Genomic DNA, 19,278 nt, shown 5'->3' on the forward strand with positions numbered 1-19,278 from the left:
GCTACAGGAGCGCCACTTTGCCGGGCGCATCGAGTTGCACGACTAGCTTTTGGTCGACAATACGCGCATTGGGGAATTAATGATTGGAGCAAAGTGTTATTCTCAGATGAATCCCGTTTCTGCCTAACTGGATCCGATGGACGTGTAAGAATTTGGAGGAGAACCGGTAAACGATTTTCTCAAGCTTGCATTGCTCCAAGAATGCCATTTGGTGGAAGCTCGGTCATGGCTTGGGGAAGTGTATCTTCTGACTTCCGCACAGAATTACCGTTCATCGAAAATGGGTCTTTAACTGCACGAAGGTACATTACGGAGATTCTGGAAGAACATGTTATGCCCACCATGGCAGGGCTTGGGGAGGACGCCGTTTTTATGCAGGACAACGCGCGACCGCACGTTGCCAGGATCAGTATACAATACTTAGACGAGGTTGGAATTACGAGGTTACTCTGGCCAGCTAGGTCTCCGGACCTGAATCCCATCGAACGTCTCTGGGACGATTTGAAAAAACGTATTCAAACCCATACACCACCTCCTAACAACGCACAGGAGCTTAAGGATCTGTTAGTGAGAGAGTGGAATAACATCCAACAACATGTAATCCGGAGAAAAATTGAGAGTATGCCCCGTCGTCTGCAAGAGGTTATTAGAGCAAGGGAGGCAATACACGATATTAGTCATTGAAATTCTACTGTTTTACCACGTTCTGTATTTTTCATTTTTTTTTTTCGTATGTCTGTTTTATTAACAATTTGGTTAACAGTTTATTTTCTATATTAACAGTTTGTTTTCTGCTTTTTTAATAAAAACAATAAATAAACCGTTTTTTTTTCTTTCAAAACATACATTGATGAAAAATAAAAAATACTTTAGCCTAAAAAAAAAGGTTATTACTGCACCAGATGCAAAAATATTCAATAAACTTGAAATTTTCAAGGTGACCCGGATTTTATGATCGCGAGTGTATATGTGTGTTTCATAATAATTATAATAAAGATAATTTCAAAAAGTGCTTACAAACTAATTCTTTGAGAACCGCAATAAAAACCCTATATATGTATATATATATAATATATATATATATATATATATATATATATATATATATATATATATATATATATATATATATATATATATATATATATATATATATGTTATTTAAAAACACTCATTGCTCATAAAACTATACACAAACAAAACATCATAACAATTTGGGGCCCAACGTGGGGCTCTCTATTTAAAAGAATTAGTTTAGGAAGATAAGAGACTACATTATAATGCATAGCCTATGTTTGGCGTGATTGGTTGGTGGGTGGGTCCTAATTTAAAAATTGGCGGGTTTCATGTTTATTAAAATGACAATTGAGGTATCTCTCTTAGGTTATTAATTTAACTTAGAAAAATTATAATAATTTTATATTTATTTTATCTTTTGGGACTCTGAAATATTTTCAGCCCGAAAATAACTTAGACGTATTTTGCTAACATTATTTTCTCTTTTAGGGACTTCGAAAATAATTCGAATATTTTATTTCTTTTTCAGGTTAAAAATAACTTAGATTATTTTTCTAATATTTATATACTGTTTTGGGACTTTGAAACATTTTTACTATAAAAATAACTTAGGATTATTTTTACTTTTCAGGTCTTTTTCGACTAGGAAATTTTTAAAACGAAATTTGTGAATAACTTTTTATTTGTTTATATTTTGTTGCATGTCTTTGTTGATTAGTCCCGGAGGCACTACGACAGAAACAAATTTCGCATTTTCAGGAAAATCTGACAATTTTAAATAACTTTTGTCTCCCGAAAATTTTTGGGACTTAGAAAAATTTTCACTTTTTTTCAAATTTTACTTTTTTTGCTTTTTGCATTAATTAGTCTTAGGTGTCATAACTCACGACCTTCTTTTACAGATTCTTAGTTCTAAGACTAATTAACACTTTATTTTCAGATTCTTAGTATTAAGATATCTAACTCCTTTCTTTGCAGATGCTTAGTTATAATACTAATCAACTTTTATTGCAGATTCTTACTTGTAATAAACATTTAATTGTATTTTAATAAAGGTATTTTTCCCGCTAGCTAGGGTTCATATATAACCTATATGTCCACGGACGGTGATCCCTATATGCTCCGGTCCAACATAGCTATGGATAGTGCGACTGGACCACCTTCCCTCATTCCCGAGGGTCAAATCCAGCGACAATTAGTAATAAATGTAGTAAAATTTCATAAAATATATGTATAAATGCTTAGTTTAGGCCTGAATTTTAAAGCTGTGTTAAGTAATGATGTTATAATGATGTTATATTTGTAGGCTTTTATATTAGAATTGTATTTTTAAATCGGGATGTACTGGGCAGTAGGCGAGGTTTAGAAGGGTTTTCCTTCGCCATTGCACCAATAACGCCCCCCCCTCCTTTGATTTCCCAGATTTTTAATAAAGAATAAAGACATTTTAAACATAGCTGTTTGGTGTGACATTTTAAACATAGTGTTTTATTTGGTTTGCAATAGTTATTTCCAGTAAAACTCTGCTTCATTTTGTTGACAATGTCAATTTTTCATAGTACTCGATTCACAATATATCTTTTTATTATCCTACATTTGTGGTGAAATCTAACATAATTCAGTGTTCTAAAAAATAAAAATGGATAAATGTTAATTTGGATTTATGCAAGGAGGCAGGTCTACATCGGCAATTTTTATTATAAAACAGCTAATTTAACAATTTAGAGTGAAAGACTTGCACATAGTATTATTAATCTTGAGAAAGCACATGATGAAACCAGAAACCTACTGTGGCAGAGATTTAGTAGGAAAGGAGTGCCGGCTGAATATGTGAGTGAAGTATGAGCAAGTAACAACTATAACAGTGTTAGAACTACTATATATAAATAGAATAACTATTATAGTGTTAAAACGATACAATTGTAGGTGAAACTGGCCAATTTTGTGTGAAAATAGGGCTTCATCCGGGTTTCGCCCATATTTATTCTCATTTGTGCTGGATTAGATAACAACTGAACCTCCTTGGTATAGAGTAGCGGAGACAGGTCCTTAATGAAAAATAATTAAAATTAAGTTGGATACAAACAAAATATTTAGAATATTCTTTTAAAGATGATATTTTAAGTCCAGATAGAGTAGTTGGCTTGAATAGACAAGAACTCACAAAAGATAATAATTTTCGGCTTTTAGGATCGGTATTACCGTTTTATTTATCATACTTCAAATAAAGGTAAAGGAACGAGGCAAATTGAATGATGTGTGATAAAAAAGGTACCAAGAAAACTAAAAGGTAATTGTATAGGACTGCTTTTAGACCAGCTATGATGTATGGTACTGAATGTAGGGCAGTAAAAAAAAGGGGATGAACAGTAATTGCTAGAACCGGAAGAAAAGTAAATAGCAAAGTAATCGGTCCATTTGGAGAAGAAAAAATAAATAAAAACGGTGAGAGATTATTAAGTTTCTGCGATCATATGAATTTAAAGATAATGAATGGATATTATCAGCACAAGGATATTCATAAATTCACGTGGATTCAGCCAACGAGGAATTTGAAATCAATAATCGATTACTGTATATGCAAAGAAAACTCCACAATAAAGGTTAATAACGTTAGAGTCCATCGAGGAGCAGAATGTGGATCTTATCACCATTTGCTTAAAGCGTTACTACTATTTACATTTAAAGGAAGCAAACGACAAAATGAAAACGAAAGTTCAATGATACTGCACGACATTTCAACAAAGAGATATAATCTACAAGGTTTTGAAAATAAGTCTACCCAGTTTCTGTATCGAATGAGGTTGAATCTGAAATTGCACGATGTTTGTTACTCCTCACCAATTAATACGTACAACGAAATTATGAAAGCTCTTGACGAAGCTGCAATGGAAGCTATTGGAGAAGTGGATAGCATAAAAAATAGAAATGAATGGTGGAATAAAGAAATAGAAGATCTTGTGGGGAAGAAAAAGAATATGTATAACAAATGGCTAGCAACAAAGGACCCTTACTATCGACAACAGTACAACAGCTTAAACAAAGAAGTAAAAAAAGAGGTTAATAAAGCCAAAAATGAGATGTGGAATAAAGCCTGCGATAACGTAGAAAATTTTATGGGTACGAATATGTATAACAAATGGCTAGCAACAAAGGACCCTTACTATCGACAACAGTACAACAGCTTAAACAAAGAAGTAAAAAAAGAGGTTAATAAAGCCAAAAATGAGATGTGGAATAAAGCCTGCGATAACGTAGAAAATTTTATGGGTACAGCAAGAAGTAAAGAAGCCTGGAAAACAATTAGAGGTAGTAGAACAGATAGAAAAGAATGCAGTAGGTTAACTCTGATACCCCCAGAATTATGGGTCGAATATTATGAACAAATGCTGACAGAAGATCGAACAGAATTCCAAGATATTGGCTACCAAAAATATGATATTTCCTACCGCGAACAAACTGAAATAACACCAGAAGAAATTAAAAAACACGCCAACGCTATGAAAAATGGAAAGGCTCCACGACCGGGGGGAGTACTCATTGAACTGATTAAATATGGCTCTGACAAACTATTTCAGCTATTGGCTTATACTTTTAATTTATTCTTGAGAGGAGAAGAGAAGAAATTTATTTCCCAGAATGGAAAACTGCATATATCAGCAATATATACAAAAATAAAGGCGACAGAAAAGATTGTAAGAACTACCGAGGGCTTAGTGTAACTAACTCAATCTGTAGAGTCTACGGGAAGATAATTAAAAGCCGAATTGAAGATTGCTGGGAAGACGCTGAAGATCAGAATGGATTTCGTACTGGTCGTTCTTGTATAGACAATGTATTCTGCCTAAAACAAACAATAGAAAAGCGTTTGGAACATAATATGGAGACACACATGGTATTTATTGATCTTCAAAAAGCGTACGACAGTGTCCAATTAGCCAAGCTATGGCAGGTGCTAGAAGACAAGAATATTCCACCGATTTACATTAATGCTGTAAGTGAGTTGTACGATGATATGACGAGTGTAATAAAGATTGGACAAAAAGTGACAAAAAAGATAAAAGTGACCAAAGGACTTCGCCAAGGCTGCTGCATTGCACCTACACTCTTTAAGATTTATTTGGAGGGGTTTTGGATATTTGGAAAAGAAAATGTGAACCTATGGGTGTTAAAATTGGAGACCATACACTGTACAGCTTGCATTTTGCTGATGACCAAGTAATACTTGCAGAAGATCAAGATGATATCCACTTCATGTTACGAAAAATAGATGAAGAATATAATAAGTGGGGCTTATCAATTATACATCAAAAACAGAGTACGTAGTAGTGGGAGGTGAAGGAAAGCACTTAGAACTAGGAAGCAAACAAATTCAAAATACTGATAGCTATCAATATCTCGGTGTAAACATTACAAACAATGGTCGGAATACAAAAGAAATAGCTACTAGAATTGGTCAAGGAAATTCAGCAATACGTCAACTGAATAGTAAACTTTGGAATAACCACATCACCCGAAACACAAAAATTAGGATATACAAAAGTATCATAGAAAGCATTGCTACATATGGTTCAGAGCTTTGAGTAATAAATAAAAATGACGCATCCAAAATAAAAGCAATGGAAATGAATTATTGGAGAAGATGTTGTCAACTGACTAGAAGAGATAGAGTAAGGAATAGTGAAATCAGAGAGCGTATGGGCATAGACACTGACGTCCTGGAAACTATAGAATGCAAAAGGCTGAAATGGTATGGCCATGTAGAAAGGATGAATGATCAACGATGGCCAAAGAGAATGTTACAGTGGATCCCCACCAACCGCAGGAAAAAGGGAAGACCAAGAAGATCGTGGAGACAAGAAGTAAAAGGTGCAATGGAAGATAGGGGTCTACAAGTAGATGACTGCAACGATCGCAAGCGTTGGAAGCTAGGTTGCGAGAAACGGCGGCAGCTGTAATAAACTCGTTATATATATATATATATATATATATATATATATATATATATATATATATATATATATATATATATATATATATATATATATATATATATTTATATATATATATATATATATATATATATATATATATATATATATATATATATATATAGAGATGATTGGTATTTAAAGAAAATAATTTATAAGTTATATACTAGATAATATTAGATATAACAAGTATTTGGTTATTTTAAGAAGTTCTATACTAGAGAATTTAATAAAAATTATTTATGTGAGGGCATTTTTAAGAAATTAGCATATAATAATTGTAAAAAGTTGTATTTTAATGTTGTAAATATATTTAAGTGAGCCATGTGATTAGGCAACCAGATATACATACTCTCGAAGTGACAGATAGAAATTAAGAATTATTACGAATATAAAGTGGGGTTATAATAAAATGTTAGTTTAAAATGTTTAATTCATATAAGTTACTGATTTAAGTGTATATTCTGATCTGAAAAGCCTAAATGTCAACAAAATTATCAATAGAAAATTAACGAATTCTCCAGAATGCAGAATTTCACCTTTGTTTACGGTCGAACATTCGGGAATAATGGTTATGTCTGTGGATCGAACATATACTGTTTCCAGAAAATTCAGACATGTGTTTAATGGAATAAATCGAACATGATTATTACCAGATGGTTCTGGAAGAAGGAAAAGATATAAATACCCGTGATTTGGATTCAAGTCAGGCAGTTTAGTAAGAAAGTCCATTCAGTTAGTCAATCAGTTATGAGTTACAGTTACTATGATGGCCAGTTTTAGTATGAAAATTAGTTAGAGGCAGTCAATCAGTTACAATTGTTCAATATAGTGAGTTAAATCAAGATTAAGAAACAGTATACCTAAAGAAAATATTATTGAAGATTAAAAATTATGTTATGTATAAATGATGATAATGGAAGAAGTATTAATTGAATATTAAAATTAAATAATATTTTTGGTGATTGGATATTGATATATTGAAAAGAAGAATAAAAATAAATGCTGTTTGCTGGTTTGCTTGGTGGTTTATAAATGCTGTGAAGAAAAATATCTTAAATTGGTGAAAGCTGATAATTGGAAAAAGGAATTTCACAAAAACAAGGATAACCGGAGCTGCGAAGAAGACATTGAGTGGTGATTATAATCTATACAGTGGAAAACAGTTCATTTAGGCATTCAGTGACAGAAAGGTACAAAAATTTGTTAATATAATTTAGTTATTGTCATAACAATTTCAATTTTGTAGATAGTTTGTTTAAATTTTACATTGTCTATAGAATTTAATTAGTTTCATAAGAATTTCAATTTAAAGATAGTTTATTTTAAATTTACATTGGCTAGGTTAGATATATATGTGTGTTTCATAATAGATATAATAAAGATAATTTAAAAAAGTACTTACAAACTAATTCGTTGAGAACCGCGATAAAAACCCTATATTATTAAAAAATACTCATTGCTCATCATTCATTCACAAACAAAACATCATAACAATTTGGAGCCCACCGCGGGGCTCTCTATTTAAAAGAATTAGTTTGGGAAGTTAAGTGCTCTCATATAATTAAATTAATTATCAGTAGAAAGAAAAAATTATAGATTTTATTTTTAATTATATTTGAACAAGTAAAGTCTCAAAATGTCTCAAGGAAAGAAAGGTACAAGAAGCAAAAAGAATGAAGAAGATGTTGAAGTAGACACACAACCTGTACAAGAGGAGATTTTAGTTCAAGCTCCACAAGATACTGCAGAAATGAATCCAGAAAGAGAGGAAAATGTCAATATGGCAGCTTTGATGTCATTAATGATGCAGATATGGAAGACAATGGAAGAGAATTCAAAAGAAGTCAAAGAAGACATGAAAAAAATGGAACAGAAAATGGAAGAGAATACGAAGAAAATGGAAGAGAATACGAAAAAAATGGAAGAGAACACGAAAAAAATGGAAGAGAATTATAGAAAATTAGAAAAGGAAATAAAAGATAATAATAATAAAATTGTAAAACAAATAGAAAAACAAATAGATAAAAAACTTGATGCTGCAGAGAAAAAAGTAGCAAATGAAATAAAAAATATACGGAATGACTACAAGAAAAGGATAGAAAATGAGAGGACAGAAGTAAAGAGGATTATTCAAGATAATAAGATAGATATAGAACAGAAAATAGAGTTGCAGAAATGTAACTTAGAAGTAAAAATTAACGAAGACAGGAGAAACACAGAAGAAAAATTAGACGATATACAACAAAATATCCAAATAAATAGTAATCAAATAAGAAATGTGGAACAGAGAATATATGATATTTCACAAATGAGAGACATAGGGAGACCTTACTTAAATTTAACAAATGAGACTGGGATTAAATTCTCTGGTAATATAAAAAATTTGCATCCTAGAGTATACATAAATAGTTTAAAACATAAATTAAGATTTGTGAATAATATTAAGGATATTAAAGATTATATTAGAATGACATTAAATGACAATGCAGCAACTTGGTTTGCTAGTATTGAAAATGATTTAGATAATTTTCAAACATTTGAAAATAAATTTTTAAATTATTATTGGGGTGAACTAGAGCAAGCCAAGTTTAGAGAAATTCTATATTTTGGAAAGTATAATCACAATTTAAAATCAAATATGGTAGATTATGCATTGAAACTAATAACAATTGCAAAATATTTAGAACCCCCACTTAGAGAGGATGAAACAGAAAATGTATCTAGACATTTTGATGCTGATGTTGTGCAAACAGTAACTGTACAAAATATTCAAACAATAGAGAGTTTTATTAATTTTATTCAAAGAATACAAAGAGGCAATATGACAAGTAATAACAACAACAGAAAAAACAATAATAACTTACAATATAATAAGAATGATAATCAACAATATAGACAATCATATAACAATATTACTAGGTATGGTGATAGTTTACAAAATTTTAATAATAATAACAATAATTAAAATAGACAGAATCTTAATAACAATACTAGTTATAATAGACAAAATTTTAATAACAATACTAATTATAATAGACAAGATTATAACAATAGAAGAAATACAGAACGACGTAATTACAACAGACAGGTAAATTGTGTTCGAAGGAATAGGAGCTGCGAAGACAGGGAACGAAATCGTACAAGGCAAGAAAATGTGAGTAGAAGTCATAGTAGAGAAAGACATAGGACATCAGATCTAAGTGGTCAGATACAATCTGACAATTCTAATAATCAAAATTTTGTTCAGTAAACTTTCTGAATTACAAGTTAGGCCATTGCTATTATGAAAAACCTTCTGAATTTATTTCTTTAGATGAAGATAAAATTATTGAATCTATTAATTTAATTTATATAAATGCTTTGGCCAAAAATAAAATGATTAAAATTATGATAGATACAGGTTCAGAAAGTACTTTAGTCTCGGAGAATTTTATTTTTAATACATTAAAACTATCAGATATAATAAAGATTCCAAAAATTAAAATTGTTGGTGCAAATAATAAGAAGTTGGGTGAAATTGATAAACTAGCCAATTTTAAAATTAATATTCTTAATAAAGAAATTAATATGCAAGGATTTATTGTCAAGGATTTATGTGTTGATATATTAATGGGAAATGATGAATTGGAAAAGAAGAAAGTAAAGATAGATTTTGAAGAAAAAATGGTAACTTTGGAAGGGCAAATAATTAAATTTATGCAGAAAGATGAGGTGGAAGAAGGAATAAGAGTTGATAGGATATTATTAAAAGAAAATAATGATGTTTATGAAGAAGAAATGTATTTTGATGATAGGGAAATGTCCCAAAAGAATGTAAAGAATAATTATTGTAGTGAATATTTAAGGAATGGAAATTTTAAGCAGATGGATGCCTACGAGGTGGAGTGCGTAAAATTGGAAGCAAGGAATAATGAGTACATAATGAAAAATAATTTTATTTGTAAAGAAGAAGATATGATAAAAGTTTTAAATTGCCCCGAAGAATATAAATCAATAGTCGTTTCCATATTGCAGCAACACAAGGGACTTGTCAATAAAGAAAATAGAATTTCACAAAATTATATCCATAGTATAAAAGTTAAAGAAGAAAAAAATTTTATAATAAAATCATACCCAATACCATATAAATACAAAGAAGAAGTAAACAGAACGATTAATAATATGTTAGAAGATGGAATCATTGAGAAGGCAGATACACGTTTTATAAACCCTATAGTAGTAATGCGTAAAAGATCAGGTGAAATCAGGTTATGTTTGGATGCAAGGAATATTAACAAGATCACTGAAAAGCAATTTGAAGCACCAATGAGTATAGATGGAATACTAGGAAGAATTACAGGAATGTCATTTTTCACTAAAATTGATTTACAGCATAGCTTTTGGTTGATACCTCTAGAAAGAAAAAGTAGACAGTATACAGGATTTCAGATAGATGGAGTAGTATATCAATTCAAAGTAGTACCATTTGGACTTCAATCATCTTGCAGTGCTCTATGTAGATGTTTTCATGATATTTTGGATCAATATAAACATTTTGTAATTCACTACATTGATGATATATTCATTTTTTCTAAAACGGCTGAAGATCATGAGAAACACCTAAAAATTATAATAAATAGATTAGACAAAGTTGGACTAAAAATAAATCAAGAAAAATTTACATTTTTTCAAAAAGAAGTAATATATCTAGGTTATAAACTTAACACTAAGGGAATCGAAATGGATCCAGAACGGACACAGGTCATTCAGGAATATAAAACACCACACAATTTAAGAACTTTAAGAGGATTTATTGGAATAATTAATTATTATAAAAGGATGATACCAGATCTAAGTATAAAAGAAATTCCATTACTTGAACTACTAAAAAAAGGTGTAAAATGGAGATGGGATCAGAGAAGAGAACTAGCATTCCTTCTTCTTCTTCAGTGCCTTATCCGGTCCGGATGTTGGCGATCATCAAGGCTATCATGGTTTTGTTGACTGCTCTGCGAAACAGCTCCGCTGAGGTCATCGCAAACCATTGTCGGAGATTTTTCAACCACGAGATACGACGGCGTCCCGGTCCTCCTCTGCCAAATACTTTACCCTGCATAACAAGTTGAAGAATTCGATATTTTTCTTCGTTCCGCATCACGTGGCCGAGGTACTCAAGCTTACGTTGTTTAATTAAATTAAGCACTTCTTTTTCTTTTGTCATGCGCTGTAGGACCTCAACGTTGGTGACATGGTCCACATAAGATATTTTTAGTATCCTTCTGTATATCCACATCTCGAAGGCTTCGATTCGTTTTTCAGTGGCTTGAGTCAGTGTCCAGGCTTCAACTCCATATAGGAACACTGGAAGAACGTAGCACCTCACTATCCGCATCTTGGTTCCCAAACTGAGATCACTGCAGCACAGCAAGGATCTCAACTTAGTAAATGTAGACCGTGCCATTTCAATTCTGGATCTAATCTCTTGAGCGTAGTCCCATTGTACGTTGAGGGTAGTTCCGAGGTAAGTGAATCTGTCGACTCTCTGGATCTCTTCGCTACCTGCCATTAGTGCCCCGGGATCTAAATTTGTACGGCTGACAACCATGAATTTAGTTTTCTTAATATTGAGGTTCAGTCCGTATGTTACGCTCACAGTTCGCACTCGGTCTAGTAAGGCCTGCAGATCGTTTGGGCTGGTTGCTAGTAACACGGTGTTATCGGCGTAGCGGATATTATTGATGTATTCACCGTTCACTCGGATTCCCATGTCTAGGTTTGTGAGGGCTTCATTAAAAATCTCCTCAGAGTATATATTGAAAAGAGGCGGCGATAGCACACATCCTTGCCTTACTCCTCGCATGATCTTCACTTGGTAGGTCAGCTGGTCTTCGACCTTGACTTGAGCACGCTGGTTCCAGTATAAATTCATGATGATCCGAATGTCCTTCTCATCCAATCCTACTCTTTGTAGTGCGGTGACCATCTTCTGGTGCTGACAACGGTCAAATGCCTTGGCGTAGTCAATAAAACAAATATAGACATCACAACTGACATCGCGGCATCTCTGAAGTAGGACTTGTAAGGTGAAAAGTGCTTCACGTGTACCCATAGAATTGCGGAATCCGAATTGCATTTCACCGACATTTTCTTCGCATTTCTTGTAAATTCTGGCATGTATGATTTTAAGAAAAATTTTAAGTGCATGACTCATAAGACTGATAGTTCGGAAATCTTCGCACGTTTTCGCAGATCGTTTTTTTGGTAGCGTTACAAATGTTGACAATAGCCATTCCGCTGGGATATTACCTGAATCGTATATGGCGTTGAACAGTTCAGTTAACTCCTTCGTGCTCACTTCACTCATTACCTTAATAAGTTCAACGGGTATTTCGTCCGGACCTGTAGCCTTACCATTCTTAGACTGTTTTAAAGCAGCCTTTAACTCGCTTTCTAGAATTGACGGCCCTGTCATGCAATTTATTTCCGGAAGGTTGCCGCGGTCGTCCCAGAAAAGTTCTTCGATATATATTTTTCAGGTAACCAACTTCTCATTCACTGTCGCCGCCAGATTACCGTCTTTATTTATGAGGAGGTGTGTGTTTCTCCTCTTGTATTGACCAGTGGCTTCACGAATCCTTCAGTGGATATTTATATGATCGTGTTTCTCTTGGAGCTCCTCGATTAGTTTACATTTTTCTTGCATCCATGTCTCCTTGGCTCTTCGTATTTCTTTTTTAATTGTCTGGTTGGTTTCTTGGTATTTCTTCGTGTCCCTGTTTTTCAGTAATCTTCTTTGTTCCATCATCTGCAGAATGTCATCAGTCATCCATTCTTTATTTTTTACTCTTTTTTTCTTTCCCAGATGTTCTTTTCCCGCATTCAGCATGACGTCTTTGATATAACTCCATTTTTGTTCTACACTCTGTTCTTGTTGTTGAGCCGTTTCTAGCATTCCAAGAAACCAAGAAATCAAAAACATTTTTCTGTCAAATTTAAAAATATATCACCCAGACTACACAAAGCCATTCATATTAAGAACAGATGCACCAATAGAGAGATTTTCAGGGGTATTATTACAAATACATGATGGGGTCGAATACCCAATACAATTTATTTCAAGAATTACAAAGCCACATGAAAAGGGTTACTCAGTTTCAGAATTAGAACTAGCAAATATTATACACTGTGTCACAAAATTAAGATTTTATTTGTTGGGTAATGAATTTACAATAGAAACAGATCACCAAGCTTTAACATCTATATTAAATAACAAATCTGGAAACGGTAGAATACATCGGTGGAGTCTAATATTGAGTGAATACTCCTTTGAAATCAAATACATTTCTGGAAAATCCAATATAGTGGCAGATGTAAAGATCAAGGTTAGAAAATACATCACAAAAAGGGCAGCGAACAATAAAAATTGGATTAAATCAATTAGTAGAAAGTACTGGATTATATTCTAAAGAAGAAATTATAAGAGATCAGATCAATTTGAGTGAAAAACAAAAAGTCCTTAGGAAAGATGGGGTATATTACAAAATAATTATAGAACCTTACATTAGTTGTTTTTTATTTTTTGATATAGCCTCCATTTTCAATTGCTCCATTTGACATGACAGTTTGACGTAGACATGGAAACATAGGCGTACTTAATAGAACAATTTTTAAATAAGAAATTAAATTAGTTAATTTATTATATTTACTAAGGTATGTGGATAAGAAAATTAATATTTAAAAAAATAATAAGTAAATTATTTATTTTAAATTTAATTTTGGGGTATTGAGATGATTGGTGTTTAAAGAAAATAATTTATAAGTTATATACTAGATAATATTAGATATAACAAGTATTTGGTTATTTTAAGAAGTTATATACTAGAGAATTTAATAAAAATTATTTATGTGAGGGCATTTTTAAGAAATTAGCATATAATAATTGTAAAAAGTTGTATTTTAATGTTGTAAATATATTTAAGTGAGCCATGTGATTAGGCAACCAGATATATATACTCTCGAAGTGACAGATAGAAATTAAGAATTATTACGAATATAAAGTGGGGTTATAATAAAATGTTAGTTTAAAATGTTTAATTCATATAAGTTACTGATTTAAGTGTATATTCTGATCTGAAAAGCCTAAATGTCAACAAAATTATCAATAGAAAATTAACGAATTCTCCAGAATGCAGAATTTGACCTTTGTTTACGGTCGAACATTCGGGAATAATGGTTATGTCTGTGGATCGAACATATACTGTTTTCAGAAAATTCAGACATGTGTTTAATGGAATAAATCGAACATGATTATTACCAGATGGTTCTGGAAGAAGGAAAAGATATAAATACCCGTGATTTGGATTCAAGTCAGGCAGTTTAGTAAGAAAGTCCATTCAATTAGTCAATCAGTTATGAGTTACAGTTACTATGATGGCCAGTTTTAGTATGAAAATTAGTTAGAGGCAGTCAATCAGTTACAATTGTTCAATATAGTGAGTTAAATCAAGATTAAGAAACAGTATACCTAAAGAAAATATTATTGAAGATTAAAAATTATGTTATGTATAAATGATGATAATGGAAGAAGTATTAATTGAATATTAAAATTAAATAATATTTTTGGTGATTGGATATTGATATATTGAAAAGAAGAATAAAAATAAATGCTGTTTGCTGGTTTGCTTGGTGGTTTATAAATGCTGTGAAGAAAAATATCTTAAATTGGTGAAAGCTAATAATTGGAAAAAGTAATTTCACAAAAACAAGGATAACCGAAGCTGCGAAGAAGACATTAAGTGGTGATTATAATCTATACAGTGGAAAACAGTTCATTTAGGCATTCAAAAGGTACAAAATTTTAGAAAGGTACAAAAATTTGTTAATATAATTTGGTTAGTGTCATAACAATTTCAATTTTGTAGATAGTTTGTTTAAATTTTACATTGTCTATAGAATTTAATTAGTTTCATAAGAATTTCAATTTAAAGATAGTTTATTTTAAATTTACATTGGCTAGGTTAGATATATATGTGTGTTTCATAATAGATATAATAAAGATAATTTAAAAAAAAAAGTACTTACAAACTAATTCTTTAAGAACCGCGATAAAAACCCTATATTATTAAAAAATACTCATTGCTCATCATTCATTAACAAACAATACATCATAACAATATATATATATATATATATATATATATATATATATATATATATATATATATATATATATATATATATATATATATATATATATATAGTAAAAGCCAAATAAAGTTGCGTGCACGTCACCAAGGTCGTAATTCTATTGTATGTGTGGCTACATTTCTGTAGAAAAGTGTATGTTACTTTAATTTGCTAAACAATCATTTCTAAAAATAACCCGGTCAATAAAAAAACTTTTGTAACAAAATAATGTATATACAGCTATGTATATATATAGCTTTTTTTGATTTAGACGGTCGTCATTGTAAAATTTTGTGTTGAAATGTTCATAAAGAAACCGCCAATTATTGACGGAGGATTAGTCACTACCAGAAATATTGTCATGTTGCCGCGTCGTTTGTTGAGTTTTCAATCAGTGTTCTGTGACTTTTGTACTCGTGGTATCGTCGATTTTTGAGGTTATCTCGTGAAAAACACTTATTTACTTGTCAAAATGCCCAAACAGCTAAATAGTCGAAGCAAAGAACTTGTGGCTTCATTAGTTAACTATTTTGAAGAAGAAAGGAATAATAATGGCCCTTTGTTACCCTTAAATGCTGTGCAAGAGGTAATATGCGAATAAAATATCATTATTTTTATAAAAATTTCTATTATTTTAGCGTGTAGCTGCTGCTTTAAAAATCAGCGTAAGAACAGTAAGCACCATATGTCAAATGCAGAAAAAAGGTGAACAGTTCGAGTCACCAAAGAAAAAGCGTTGCACTAATAAACGAGTAACAAATACAACAACTTTAAATACAAGCTCTATTCGTGATACCATTTATAATATGTACCAGAGAAGTAAGTATGATTATAACAAATATACATTTAACATAATTTTATTTCTGTATGCTTTTAGAACAGCACGTAACGGTTCAATCATTGTGGTCCCAACTGAAAGATAAAGAATTATTTAATGGTAGTACCACTTCTTTAAAAAGATTGCTCAAAGAACTTGGGTTTGAGTGGATGAAGGATAATCCACGACGAGGACTTATGGAATTACCTAACGTTGTTTGTAAAAGAGTACAATTCTTGAGAACATATAAAGAAGCGAAGGATGAAGGTATATACCAATTCGTGTTTCTCGATGAAACTTGGATATTTCAAAATGGGATCATTGGTCATTCTTGGCAAAATGAAAATATAAAGAGTGTTAAAACCACTAAAACGGATGGCAAAAGGTTTGTTGCATTAGCGTAAGTTGTTATATATGAACATTTAAATAATATCATTGCAGATATATTATACTCCATGCTGGAAATGAAACCGGATTTGTAGAGGGTGCTGAAGCAATATTTTGTTCAAAAACTCAACTTAGTGATTATCATGGAGAAATGAACCAGGCAAATTTCTTGAAATGGTTTGAATATCAGTTACTGCAAAACTTAGAGAATCCCTCTCTAATTGTACTTGATAATGCACCTTATCACAGTATGTTATTGCATAAAACTCCGAATACAGGATGGTCAAAAAGTGCTATTGAGGAGTGGTTGACAGAACAAAACATTCCTTATTCCCATATGATGTTCAAAACAGAACTGTTGCGCATCGTTTCTCAGTAAATATACAGATATCATCTTACATATAAATGTCATTTATTTTAAACATTTTTTTAGAAATAAACCACAAACCAAGTATATAGTGGACGATATGGCAGAACGGTATGGACACAAAGTTTTACGTCTTCCTCCTTACCATTGTATCTTTAACCCTATTGAATTAATTTGGGGCATAGCAAAAAATTATTACAATAGGCACATTGGTAGAGATGGTAACAGCGCTAACAACTGCCTAAACATGTGGCATGAGGCACTTTCCATGATTACTCCTGATATGTGGAAAAACTCTATCAATCATACTGAAACAGAAATATTTAAATGGTATGAGAGAGAAAGAATATTTGATCGTCAAGAAATTAGTCCAATAGTAATAAATGTTAATAGTGGAGAGAGTGACACTAATGTGGAATCAGATTCAGAAAATGTTTAGTTCGTTGATGTTGTTTTTTTTAATGTCATGTTTTGTCTTTGAAAATACGTTCATTATTAAAAAAAAATTTATTTTATTACTTGTGGTTTTATTTTGATTATATTTATTGTTTGGTAACTGAGTAATAACTTTACCACCTTTATTGTGAAATCTATTCATGAATGTAATTAACAAAAAACACTCATTTTCAAATTCCACTTAATATTGTTACGTGAGATTTATCCCACATAGGAAAAGTCCATTGACGAAAAAGAAGAAGTAGTTCGAGAACATTCAAGATGACATCGAAAATTCTTAAAATGTCTAGTGAAGTTTGGAATGTCAGAAAATATATATAACAGATGGTTTTGACAGTTGGGGAACAGTTGTATTTTGAATGTTGAAGTTTATAGTTGTCAGTTAGTTAAAAGTATTGTAATATTGTTGGTATTGAATAAAGTTAATTTTCAAGATTGTGTAACAATATAGTGTGAAATTTGCTACTTTCACCTTTTTTGTTTACCTCAGTTTTTTTCTGTTAATTTTCATACTTCATGAACCATCTGACAAAGCTGCAAATGTTCACAATGATGACGTGAACGCAACTTTATTTGGCTTTTACTGTATATATATATATTATTGTGATATTTAAAGTCTTGGTGCGCCAAGCAATAATTAGCTAATTAATTTTTTTGATTAATTAAAATTATTTAAATGATATGATTATGACTCTATCACAATTTTTAATTCTTTTATCTCAGGGTTAAATTCGTGCTTCAATATCTATGCTATTACATGTGAAAGGTAAGGTCCAGAGAATACCGGAATAATAAAAAACACATATGATCTAACACTATATATTGAAATAAAAATAATGAAATAATTCACACTCAAAAGTTTTCAATAAACAAATCTCATATAAGGATTCTCAAAATTTTGTTCTCCGTACGTGAACAATCAAAATTTATGGTACAAACAATATTAATTGAAAACTCAAAATCCCAAACTATTCTAACTCTCCTAATCAAAATATTTATATCCTTTCTCAATTACGTGTAAAATTTTGTTATCAATAAAAGAAATAAACTGCAGAAACAAAAATATCTCTCTCTGATGATGAGTGGTCCAAATCCTTGTTCCTTGTAGACTATATTATCTCCTCTCAACCGCTCCCTATGTAAACAGCAATCTTACACAGATTGTTGCAAGTATATCGTCCTTAATGATCTCCTTCAAAAGCACAAATCATTCAAATTATGATAGCCTTTCTCCTCTCGATAAACTGAATCTCTCGTTGGCCCGAGTGAAAAATGACTCTTGGAATATCTTCTCTTTACGATAAACTGAATCTCTCGTTGGCCTGAACAGTGACTCTTGGAATATAAGTAGAGAAATATGACTTACAATATTTTGCTGCTTCAGCTTCTGTCAGATACACTAACTCCACAAAAACTCACTAACATTCCACTACTGCTTGCTACATTTCAGGAACCGCCAGAGAACAAACACCGTTCCTCTCCCAGACTTGGAAACCAACTGATCTTTTCTCTCTCCTCAATCTCGCTAAAACTTTTTCCTACATACTTATCCCACCTTTTTCAATCTCCGCCAATCAAAACTCGTCACAATTCCCCCATTTTTTCATTTCGATAACAAACAAATTTTTACCTATAATTATAAAATTTCCTAAAACTTATTTACAAATAATATTTTCTATAATTCTTAAAAACTAACAAAAACCTCTTTCTAAAATCTCTTCTATTTGTCTCTAATCACTGCATTAATGTATTTTGGAAAACCCCGTTCAATTGTCTTATTAAGAAATAATTTATGCAAAGCTTACATTTTGTTTAGTACAGGTAATTCAAGAAATTAATAACTCTCCTTCTTAGAAATGTTTGTTGGATATTATCCTACTTATCTGAATTATTTTAATGTTATTGAATTTTGAAATATTTTAAACAAACCAATATTTTTCTCGATTTTACATATCATAACAAATCCCCGCCATTTGATCTGCCGAAAACTTTTTGTTAAATTTTAAAAATGACAAAAGTTTTCTAGGATCAAATTATTTCACTATGTTATTAAAATCTACTTATGATACTGACAA

General features: G+C 31.3%; 1 protein-coding gene across 1 annotated transcript; it reads left to right on the plus strand.

Moving 5' to 3' along the window:
- Positions 1-15,426: 15,426 nt before the first annotated feature.
- On the plus strand, positions 15,427-16,563 carry LOC140448923 (uncharacterized). Its single transcript, XM_072542057.1, has 5 exons — positions 15,427-15,762; positions 15,815-15,995; positions 16,054-16,378; positions 16,435-16,478; positions 16,541-16,563. The coding sequence occupies exons 1-5, from the start codon at positions 15,649-15,651 to the stop codon at positions 16,561-16,563; spliced, it is 687 nt and encodes a 228-aa protein (XP_072398158.1). The 5' UTR covers positions 15,427-15,648.
- Positions 16,564-19,278: the final 2,715 nt, after the last annotated feature.

The sequence above is a fragment of the Diabrotica undecimpunctata genome, chromosome 8, assembly GCF_040954645.1.
Source record: "Diabrotica undecimpunctata isolate CICGRU chromosome 8, icDiaUnde3, whole genome shotgun sequence".
In the NCBI taxonomy this organism is placed as follows: domain Eukaryota; kingdom Metazoa; phylum Arthropoda; class Insecta; order Coleoptera; family Chrysomelidae; genus Diabrotica; species Diabrotica undecimpunctata.

Excerpts from the sequence above, each read along its gene's own strand:
- LOC140448923 (XM_072542057.1), top strand. The coding sequence starts at position 15,649 with ATGCCCAAACAGCTAAATAGTCGAAGCAAAGAACTTGTGGCTTCATTA. Across the intron at positions 15,996-16,053 it reads TTATAATATGTACCAGAGAA|AACAGCACGTAACGGTTCAA; the intron begins GTAAGTATGATT and ends GTATGCTTTTAG. Across the intron at positions 16,379-16,434 it reads ACTAAAACGGATGGCAAAAG|ATATATTATACTCCATGCTG; the intron begins GTTTGTTGCATT and ends ATATCATTGCAG.